This window comes from Egretta garzetta, unplaced genomic scaffold, assembly GCF_000687185.1.
Source record: "Egretta garzetta isolate BGI_Z169 unplaced genomic scaffold, ASM68718v1 scaffold410, whole genome shotgun sequence".
Taxonomy (NCBI): domain Eukaryota; kingdom Metazoa; phylum Chordata; class Aves; order Pelecaniformes; family Ardeidae; genus Egretta; species Egretta garzetta.
The window spans coordinates 36,788-48,001 of NW_009258276.1; the positions used below are offsets into that span (position 1 = coordinate 36,788).

Sequence of the window (11,214 nt, forward strand, 5' to 3'; positions counted from 1 at the left end):
AACAGTCCCATTTTATCCAGAGATCAGTGGCCAAAGAATCACGGGATTTGCCCACAGCCATGCAATATCCATTGCTACCCACAGCCTCAAAACATCCCAGGCATCGCTCCCAACCCTGAACTGACAAACCAGCACCCAGGACCTACAGCACATATGAAACTCCATACGGATACACAAATGTGTACTTGTGTAGGTCATTAAGTCTTTATCTGCTACAGCAGATGTCACAAAATAAGTAATCTATAGGAGATATAAAAAAAAAAAATATATATGAAATTCAGAACTCAGGCTTCCACCATAATTGCATTTGTACAGTCCTGAGTCAAAATGATAGCAGTTCAGCACTTTCTATATATAATTTTAGAGCGTTCACATGTATGTTATTCCTTAACACTACTGCAGGGTGGGGAAGCAAGGCGTGGTGTTTTCTGTGACCACTTAATTCTAGAAAATATTTAACTTTATTGAAGTTCAGATAGGACAATTCTGGTTTGTGCAGCATGAACACGACCCAGTTCCTTACCTCTCCATCAGTGACTGCAGAGTAATTGACTTGTGCGACGGTAACTGTGGTAGGCAACTCTGAGGCATCAGCCAGCGTGGCAACTGTAGCACCGGTGCCAACCTATGGAAGTCAACAAAATGCAGGTGAATACATTTGTTATTGCAGGAAAATGTCCACATAATTCAGGGAAAGGGACACTCAAACGCTCTCAGATTAAAAGGCATCACACCCACAGAGAATTGCAGAGCTTGCAGAAAATATGGAGCTGTCTCAAAGGGCTGGGGGAGGAAATCACATGCTAGAGCTACGTTAATCTATGACAACTTGCAGAGTGGATATGGCCCAGAAGCTGGTTTTGCTGTCCCCTATGTGAATGTAGGGGACAGGGTCCTTGCTATTCTCCCAGCCTCGCAAAGAGCGGCTGTGGGACGCTGCTGCCATTCCCAGGTGTGAGCGTGGTGTGCAGGTAGAGCCAACACACTTCTCCCACGGGGTGCAAGTCACTTGAAGAACCACCGAGTAGTCCTGGATCAGAACACCCTACACATCAGCCCTCACTTATAACGCTCCTTGCTTACCATTCACTGGGTCTCTTGTCTCCAGGCACTTGGCAAACATTAGCTCATCCTCAATACTCCCCTGCCTTTGGAAATTACCTGTTCCCCATTTAACAGCTGGGGAAAGACAAAGGCAGGGAGATGTGCAGCTTTGTTTCTAAGGAGAATTAAACCTATAAATGCTGGAAAGTCAATGGGCTCTCAGGTGCCCAGCACCTATAAGAACACTCGTCAAAGGGAAAATGTACATTAGCAGGTGAGCAAACAGAACCAGCCTGGCAAGCCCGCAGGGCTTGGTAGGGGAACAGAAAGCTGTAACAATAGCCAAAAAGCTTTCATTTGGGGGAAAAAACCAAACAAACCAACTCCCAAACCCCCCCAAACACCCTGTTTTTATCTTCACGGTTGTGAGATGAGAACAGCCAACAGAAAACGATGTTTGAGACTTCACTAAAAACGTGATGCTCAAGAGAGACAAACCGCTGGGCCAGTTAGGTATGAGAGGGCAGTGGTGGTTTGGAAGCAGGGGCACGGGGGAAACTGAGGTTCAAATCCCACACCCACGAGGAGCTCTTGGGAAGTTTTGAGAGAGCACTTAAATTTTTGACATCCTGTGCTGCCAGAACCTGCCTCCCCAATATGGGGAACACAGGGAAAACAGCAGCACCGCTGAGCCACTGCCTGAATCCCCCTCTGTAAAATGGTGTAAGAGGCATCCTTACCATAGGGGGTATCATGAGGACAAATATATTATTTTGTGTGTGTAATATATATATTATGCTTAGGGTGTAAGATGAAGAACAGGGGGCACAGAAATACCTAATGCCATAGATTAAGATATGTTTCATGCCATTAAAGAAAGGCAGTCCCACCACCGCTCCTCCCATCGCTGCATCCTGCTGCCACCACAGGCGTTGTGTGGCCACATGATGAACTGTACCTGTTTGTAAATGGGTTTGTTAAATCCAGGTCAGATCCCTGAATAGCTTGACCAAAGAGCTACTCATACTGCCATAACAGGAGGACAAGGGATGGGAGTGAGGAAGAGAGAGGATGAGACTGCTTCTTTGAGTGGGAGCATCGGGTTAACAAGCCTTTGGGCTTTGACGTGGAGATAAAGGCAAAATTCTTGAAGGACAAGTTAAGCTACCAAGAGGATTTTGCTTTAAACCACCTCCCTGATGCAGGCAACCCAGTTCAAAGTCAACAGTGCTGGAAATGGAAAAGCTGGAGGGTTTCTCTCACCTGGATGAGGGACACGGTGCCATCAGGGTTACTGAAGGTTTGTACCACCGTCTGCGATGGCACCAGGTGCGCTATACTGTGTGTGGTCGTAGTCTGCTGCTGTGTCTGCTGATCCTCAAACGCGTAGAGCAGGTCTTCACGCCCGTGCTGCTTGTAGCAGTTCTTCACGATAGTCCGCAAGGCTTGGGTCCATGACACCTACCAGGAGAGTGAAGAGTCAGTGTAAAAAAAGGTTTTCTGAACCACCACAGTGCTGCTACTGCTGCAATTTGCCTGCTTATCTTTACTGGGTTTTGTTGGGCGGTTTTCAACGAATTCTCAAACAAGCAAAAGGCCCCAATACCTAATCCCTCTCTCCTCATCCCCTCCTTTCCCCAGGACTCAGAAATCACCCCGGAGAACTATCGCATTGCTGCGTACTGATACAGAACAAGCACATCTGGCCAAGGGAAAAGGAAGCTTCTCAATGACATCTGTTTTGACAGCTTTCAAGGAATTCTAACTAAGTGATTGGGGCTGGCAAGTAGAAAACCATCGCTGCCTAGGAAAGCACCTACTGCCACAGCGCCATTTCCAGCCTCACTAGGCATCCGTCCCCCTCCAGCCAGACCTACATCAGCCTGCACAAGTCCTGCCCCTTGCACATCCTGGAGGCTTTTTTTTCTTTATTTCCTTGTGACAGGTTAGTGGGAACATCACCTGCATACAGGATGCATGACCATAACTGCTATCCACTTGGTTCTCTCCTTTTTTTTTTCCTGGCTCCACTGCACATCCTTAACTACTCCCCTTTAAGTACAAAGGTCCCTGCTGCTCAGGATGGGACAGCATCCCTTCAAAGGCTTCAGGAGGCCACAATACAGACTCTACGGTAAACAAACTGCATACTTGGAGAGCAGACTTGTCTTAGGCTGGGTAGGCTGCTTGATAAGGCCACAGAGATGAGCAGGTTCTGCAGCTAACGAAAAGGGCACCCGCTGCAAAAAGAGATGTGTTTCCAATACCTGCTTGTCACACAACCCCAGCAGGGACAGAGCAGATTGAAGGTTACCCCCTCTCATCTCATTGCTCTCCCAGGTTGAATGTGTGATGTGAAGTCAAGAAAGGGCCAACGTCTGTCACTTGAGGGGAAAACTATTCCCACAAAAACTGGACACAAGCCCCTGCAACTCAATTTGAAGGCAGACAGACATGGGATACACACCCGCTGCTTCTGTTCCTCTGTGCGGACATCACTGCGAACGTTGGCCCATGGAATGTCCTCAGGCCACCAGATGGGCTTGCAGCTTTCCTTGCCCCAGCCTGGTTTCCCGCGACCCGTGGAATACTTCAGCATCTCAGGGATGAAGGCTCGCAGCTGTGCCTGGAACAAACCACATAAGAGAGTTGAGTTTTTTAGGAGCTCATTTCTCTGGTAGTTTTGAGGCGCGTAATACAGAGTTATTACATTTAACTTCCATGCTGTTGGAACCATCAACTGGAAGAGGCCTGAATGCCTAAGGAAGATGGAGAAATACTTTACCATCTTTCCCCAAGACTCAGCTGAGAACAGCTCAGTAGCATGTGGAAGAGCAGAAACAAAATTAAGTCAGCCAATTACAACAGTAAGGCACAAACACACATTGTGTTACCACACTTCATGGTTCAGCACTACCATGAAGAGAGCTAACCAACCTGAGAGGGAGAAAAAATAAAAAAATAAGAATCAAGAGTAACGCAGGAAAAAAAAAAAAACACACTCCAGGTCCCCACGGCCACAGGAACTCAGATGTGAGCTGATGTACATTTTACAGAGATGCTGCGAAGAGGATGGAGCTTCAGTGAGCCGCCTCAATGTAAAAAACCAAGATCTCACACATATACCTCTCCACCCCTGCAGAAAGTAACACACACTGGACTAATTTTCTGAATCTATTCTTAACTTTTGCCAGAGTGGGGACACCTTTCAACCTGATTTTACTTCTCCCTAGCACCCACAAATACTGGTCAACTAGTACCATCAGGAGACAATACCTTAAAAACAGACTTCCAAAGCAAATCGAGCAGATATGTCATGAAGAGCAAGTAATATCCTTAGCGTTATCAAAGAGAATACCAAACTCACATAAGGTTTTATGACACATTTGGGTTTTGTACCAGGGTCTGCCTGGAGCCTCAGGAAAAGGCTGGTTCAGCTGCAGAAACAGAGCAGGAAGAGAAGCAGCACTCAAGACCACATACTTCAGAGAAAACCAGGATAATGTAAAGCTAAATAGCTGCATTTAAGAACACCCCCCCGCATCCTTTAATAGCTTTAATAGCAAGTTATTTGAGCTTGTGACAGTGCCACTGGGAGTCCTCGGGCCACCTTACAGCCCCGAGACACCTTCAGGTTCAGGGCTCTAGGGTGCAGTCATGGAAGAGCGCGACAGGTCCAGTATCGATTGGTGCCACAGCACAGTCCCAGCTAGCACAGACACGGGTGAGCTCATAGAGGACTTCCCACCCATCCCTGATCTTGTGCCATAACAGTGTCCATTCCTCCGAGCCATGATCCTGCTTGAATGACATCCTTGGTTCCAGTCTGGATATCGTACCCACTGGCTCCAAGCTGAAAACCAACTCATTTACAAGCTGCCTTTTCCACCTTAGCCCAGGGACAACGTACTAAAGTCCCCTCTAACATCTGTCAGATGGAGGGAGGGAGGAATGCTTCAGAGGAACAGGAGACTGCAGATTGTCTCTGTGGTCTCTGCAAAAAGCCTGAAGTCCCTAAGCACACTGCTAAATGCACTGGGATCTGCAGCAGCTCTTGCGGACACAGGACTGCTCTTCAAAGCCATAGCCCAGCTGGAAGATGTAACGTGGGCCCTAGCTTACACAGTTAAATAGAAAAATTGAAGTGTGTTTCGGTAAAAAGCAAGCAATTTCTTTGTATGCAGAGTTTACCACATTCCAGACAGTTTGCAGCCATGGCTAGGGACTTTAAAGGCAATAAAAATCCAATATACTTGTGGGTCCATATAGAGCATATCTGCTGCACACCGTAGAAGAACCACCCCTGCTCAGAGGAGCAGCTGCATTTCAGTTCCTCCACTCCATCACGGACATCCCAAGCCATCTCAGAGAAGCTGTACCAAAACCCCAAATTATAAATGGAGGCACAAAAGAGCCACCAGCTCGCCCATGCTCGCACACAGCGTCAACCACTTTGGTGCCCTTTTTTCCAGCCCAGGCTAAGCCTGTCCGTGATGCAGCTTTCCCATCCATACTGCAAGGCCAACAGTCACCCCGACATGTGTCAGGACCCCCGGTCAAGGCCCCGTTTATTCAGTCAAATAAACCTGCTAAGGGCATTGAGTTGCCCGGTACAAAAACAGTTAAAACCTCCTTCCCAGAATTGCTATCTGCAAGCCATGCTCCTTGTTACCAGATGGATTAATTACTGGTCCTAGGGAGTTCAGCGGCTCAAGCTACTCAAGGCACTTGTTAAGGAGGGTTTGCCTTTAATCCGCCAGGGAGACAATCAGCAGCGGCGTTACAACCTGCTCCAGCACAAGGACTTCTCTAATTAGTGCCATAACGAGACCTCACCCGGGCAGCTCACAGGGCTCTGACACAGGCTATGGCACCGAGACAAAGACCCCGCATCTCTTGGGGCGCAGCTGGGGGGAACCGGCGCGACCGCTTCGTCTGCGGGAGCCACGCGTTCTGCTGACTCCATCCACAAACCACCCGAAAATCAAACCTCTTAAAAAAAAAAAAAAATACAGCAGCTCGCTCCAGTTTGCATGGCTGTCAGCTCTAGAAAGGGCTCGTATAATCTCCAGTGTGGAGGGTTTGAGAGAAACTATAAGAACTGTTTCTTTGACACCCTTTGGTACACAGACTGAGTGTCTGCTAAGTTTTAACATTAAGCTGAAATGTTAGTGGTAGTGAGCTAATCCCGATTCTGCCATTTGCAATGGCCCAAAGCACAGACAACTGCACTCCAGTGCTGGAAACAACAAGGTGTCTTGCATGCGGAGCACTAAGCAACGCTCCGGTCTTAAGGTTTATGACTTGCTAAGGAAAGTGGTTTCTAGAAGGGAGCAAAACCTGTGGCTGGGAATTTTCTACCCATCCCCACTGCTCAGCTTCAGGATCTCCAAAAAGCAGCACCTGGGAAGAGCAAAGTCAAGTCCATGCAGGACCTCAGCTGCACCTGAAAGTGCAAAAAAAAGAAAAAATAAAAGAAAGAAGAGGGCAAAGCAGCAATCGCAGCAAAGCACCCAGGTATTTTGTTCACTGGCCCTTCTTTTTGCAACAGCCAACTTCAGGCTAAATGTTCTTTAAATTTAAAAGTTCCAATTAATGTTTAAACATTCATATTGAAAACCCAGGCATCTGTCAAGGCAGCAACCAAGCTGTCATCACAAATTTCCTGCCATGAAAACCTGCACGGCCCTGATCAAGCTGTGCAAGGTCTCACTGCTGGGTGCTTTCTGGCAGGCAGGATGAGAGCAGGCTTGGTGCTCTCATAAATTCATCACAGCAAAGGTGAGGTGGAGGGGCAGCCTGGGTGTCCTCAACAAGAAGCAATGGCACTCAGCGCCCAGCAGATGCAGCAGTTTGTACCTGGCCACAGGAATCCAACCCAAAATTAACAACCTGGCCATCAGTGCAAAAAGCAGGAGGTGCTGTGGGTCTCCCCACAGAAGTGGCTGCTCATGGATTTACTCTTTACGCAGCTCTTTCTTCTCTTCCACCCTGAAACTGTGGTCAAGTCTAAGAACGAGTGACGAGTTTGAATGTTTCAAAGGGGCACACAAGGGGACCAGGCTGCCCCTCTCGGGGTCACCACCTCCTAGCAGAGTTTGGAGATCTGAGCGCTGGACACGACTGCCTGTTCTTGCTGGAAACAAGGCACGATGCAGGCTCTGAGATTAAACGCTGCCTGCGTGGCCTTAGAAGTATACACTCCTCCTTGCATCCAATACCTCGCAGGACTCGCTACCCTTCCCACTCTGCTGGAACAACCATCCAGTGCTGCACGGGGGACCCGACTGCTAACCCTGGGGTGCCTCCTCTGCAGAACAAGGATGATCCCTCTGCCACATGGTGACAACCTGCTGGGAAAGAGGAAACAGAGGTTGTCCCCCTACCACACGTCTGACGTGGACCAGAAGGGAGCACCAGCAAGCCTCGCACCCGGGCAAGGGGGTCCAGCCCTGCGGGATCATCCCTGCCCCTCCATGGAGAGGATCTGACCTCTGCAAACTGAGTTTAGTTGCCGTCTTCCAGTGCTTGGCTTTTCCCACATACAAACTCACAGGTACATAAAGATATCTGCTGTTTGTGCTAAAGCTTTTCGCAGGGCAGTATGCAAACAAGACGTCAAGATGATTTTGGGGAGGCCTAGATAAACTTTGTTGGCTTGCATAAGTAGACTGCAAATCATAGGGGCATATTAAGTTTAAAAAAAAAAAAAGTCAGATTAAAGGACAAATCAGATGTTCAGAAAAACAAACGAATTCTAGTGGCCTCGGTGAGAGCTGCCTGAAGCATCGACCTCAGCATTACCCAATCTTTCTCCTTAATCATATCAGCAAGCAACTGAGAACAAGTTCACGGGCAAGCTCAGGTCTGACGTATAGCGTCAACGTAGCCAAAGTCCATAAAGCAACGAGAATTCTTTGTGTAATGGCTGCAGGGTAAAAGCCCCACTGCAATATGGGGGTTTTTTTGCACAGCCAAGGTGGGTGATGCTCTCCATTCGCAAGTTTATAGAAGCATTTTTGCTCAGGCTAGTAAAGGCTTTATTTCCCTCAAGACCACCAGGGAAGCAGAGCAATTAAAAGGAGAGTTATTTTCACCTCCTCGTTGAGGAGCTAATGCCTCCGCCACCTGCCTGCTGACACCTGCAGCTGCTGAAAGCAGAGGCCTCATTTTTCCACTCCTCGTGACACACCTCTTAATTGTGCTGCCCAATTTATACTTATAAATATTTCGGTTTTCCATAGGGCTTTGTGCAACTTAGTTGAAAAAGCTCATTTCTTGTTAGCAAATACAGAGAACTACATTGGCAGCTCTGGGAATCAAGGTTCCTACAAAAAAAAAAAACAAACCAATGGCACTTCTGGCTGTGCAACAGGTGGCAGCAATGTAGGAGTCGGAGTTATCATCCACTCTCTAACATGAATGTATTTCAAATTGCGATTGTGGCCCAAAAAAAGACAGCAGAGCATCCTCATCGTGTTCAGCATGTAACAGAATCCCAGACCGGCCGGGGCTGGCAGGGCCCCCCAGAGCTCCCCCAGTGCCACCCCCCTGCCCAAGCAGGCTCACCCAGAGCAGGGGGCACAGGACAGCGGCCAGGCGGGGGTTGAAGATCTCCAGAGAAGGAGACTCCACAGCCCCCCTGGGCAGCCTGGGCCAGGGCTCGGGCACCCTCACAGTCAACAAGTTCTTCCTCCCGTTCACCTGGAACCTCTTCTGCTTCAGGTTGTGCCCATGGCCCCTTGTCCTGGCGCTGGGCACCACTGGGAAGAGTCTGGCTCCATCCTCGTGACCCCCACCCTTGAGATATTTGTAGGTGGTGATGAGATCCCCTCTCAGCCTTCTCTTCTCCAGGCTGAACAAGCCCAGCTCCCTCAGCCTTTCCTCCGAGGGGAGATGCTCCAGTCCCCCCATCATCCTTGTTGCCCTCCTCTGGACTCTCTCCAGGAGTTCCTCATCCTCCTTGAACTGGGGAGCCCAGAACTGGACCCAGTGCTCCAGGTATCTGTGTTTGGCTTCTATTTAAAGTTTGCCCCCAAGTGTGGCAAAAACTATAGAGCAGCTGGATGCTTTCAGCAAGAAAATCATCTTATAAGCACCACATGCCCCATCTTAATCCTTGAAAATTTTACAAGAGAGACCTGCTGGGTTGTGAAAATCCAACCAGGAGCCTGCAGTCCTGTCCATTAATTCTCGTGCTCTGCCCTCAAGCGGCCTGCAGCCACTCAAGGATCTCAAAATTGTTTTTAAAGACATTTACAAACCATCACCCCTATATGATATGCAGGGAAACCAAGGCAGGGCAGCACTGGGTGCCCATAACACGTGCACACACCACAGTGGCTGGGCTAACCGGGACAGGGATGGCTAGCCAAACAGGGCACGAAGAGCGTGGACTCTGTCCACAGCTCAGGAGAAATCTTCTTCACAAAGCTGTTTTGAGTTATCACATTGCACTAAAAATACCAGGGCTACTCCCAACAAGACACTTTCTTTACCATAACACAATAACAGAGGACTTGAAATCATAGAATCATAGAATCCCTTTGGTTGGAAAAGCCCTTTAAGATCATCGAGTCCAACCTTTAACCTAACCCTGCCATCCCACCACTAAACCATGTCCCTAAGCACCTCATCTATCCTTCTTTTAAATAAGAGGCTCTATGTTGCTATGCTCTTGCATCAGCGGTTTGCACGCTTGGTGACCGAAGGCCCTGCAGAACATGGGGAAGAAAAACCATTTCTCATTTAACAGAGCCACAAGCAGCCTGGGAACACGGGAGTGTCACGCATTGGGGGAAAAAAAAGCCCTGCCAGCAACCAGTGCCTTGGACTAGAGAGCTGCTTCACACGTGGAAATGCAAAGCAGTCAAACCCCAGTGGCAACTTGGCTTGGCCAGGCCAGGCCAAATCTTTGTGCAAGGTTCCCTGAAGACCAAGGCCATGTCATGTCTGGAAGAAAAAAAAAAAAAAAAATCTCCAACCTTATTTTTAGCTTAACATGAAAAGTGTTGGTATTTTATCCATAGAATTCTATGGATATTACTATTTTGTCCATAAAATAGAAGCAGAAAACACTTCAGCAACCTTTGATGTTAAAATATTTAATTTCCAGCTCTCACACAAAACAAACAATATGCATTATAAATCCAGCTGAAGGCTTCTCTGAAGTGAGCGCTTATCACTTTTATTGCTGCTTTGATGGCATGTGCAACATTAACAGCCAAAGAGTTGACGGATCTTTTTATTGGCCCTTTTATATATGCACATACTCTGCGCACTGCAAACCAGAAAAGTTTCTTGGACGTGTTACTGGATTGCAACAACCTCACATCCTGCTCTCATCCTGATCTCATTCATCCACACTCCTTTCTCTCTCATTTCTTTCCACCGTTCCACCAGCAACAGCTCATTTGCTTTGATCCTTCCTCAGAGCCCACATGCTGTGGATACGAACGCCTCCAGCTTCCCTACGTGCACCACACTAGGATGGCCTCCCTCTGCCCAAGCAAATCTTCACATAGATGTCTCCTTCTCCTTGTTTAAGCCCTACGCACTTCTCTTGCTGTTACTCAGCTTGATTACTACAGTAACGAAGCCATAAAGAAGTCAGATAAACACCAGCATTTTGTTTGCCAATACAAATGAACTCAGAGCTACATACCTGTGATCTTTTGACGGTTTTTCATTTTACTTAAAAAGCAAAATGTTTCCATTTTTTACTTTCCATTTTCATGGGAAACCGTTAATGATACAAAACAAAAGCTGCCAGTGAACAGCTCTTGCAGACATCACCTTTGACAGTGGCTTTAAAAATTCTAGCAACTAAGTTTTGTCTTATGTTGTCATGGATTAGGAACATGACCATCAGCCAAGGCATGCTAGATTTCTTCGTAAAACTTTATGAGAAGCGTGAACTTGTCTGATTCCACCTAAGTAACGGAAATGGTGTTTTGACCCAAATGCGATCTTTCTGCAGAGCAGAGGAAATCCACACATCTTTGCTCTACTTTGTACATGGCCCAGAGCCTCTGACCTTTCCATCTTGTTACTCCCTCTAAAGAAACTGTCTCTCAGCATTAATAATTTGTTGTGGTGCATCAGACTGAGTGTATCCAGAGCCTCCTGCAAAACACACTCACCTGCGTTCAGGTCCTGCACCCAGGGGAA

General features: G+C 47.7%; 1 protein-coding gene across 1 annotated transcript in view; it reads right to left on the reverse strand.

Moving 5' to 3' along the window:
- Nucleotides 1-11,214, reverse strand: part of NRF1 (nuclear respiratory factor 1) — a 70,527-nt gene that overhangs the window by 36,712 nt on the left and 22,601 nt on the right. The window contains exons 6-8 of the mRNA XM_009636301.2: nt 3,512-3,670; nt 2,308-2,505; nt 524-625 (exon numbers count right to left, since the gene is read on the reverse strand). Coding sequence (XP_009634596.1) covers nt 524-625; nt 2,308-2,505; nt 3,512-3,670 — 459 coding nt within the window. The remainder of the gene's footprint in view (nt 1-523; nt 626-2,307; nt 2,506-3,511; nt 3,671-11,214) is intronic.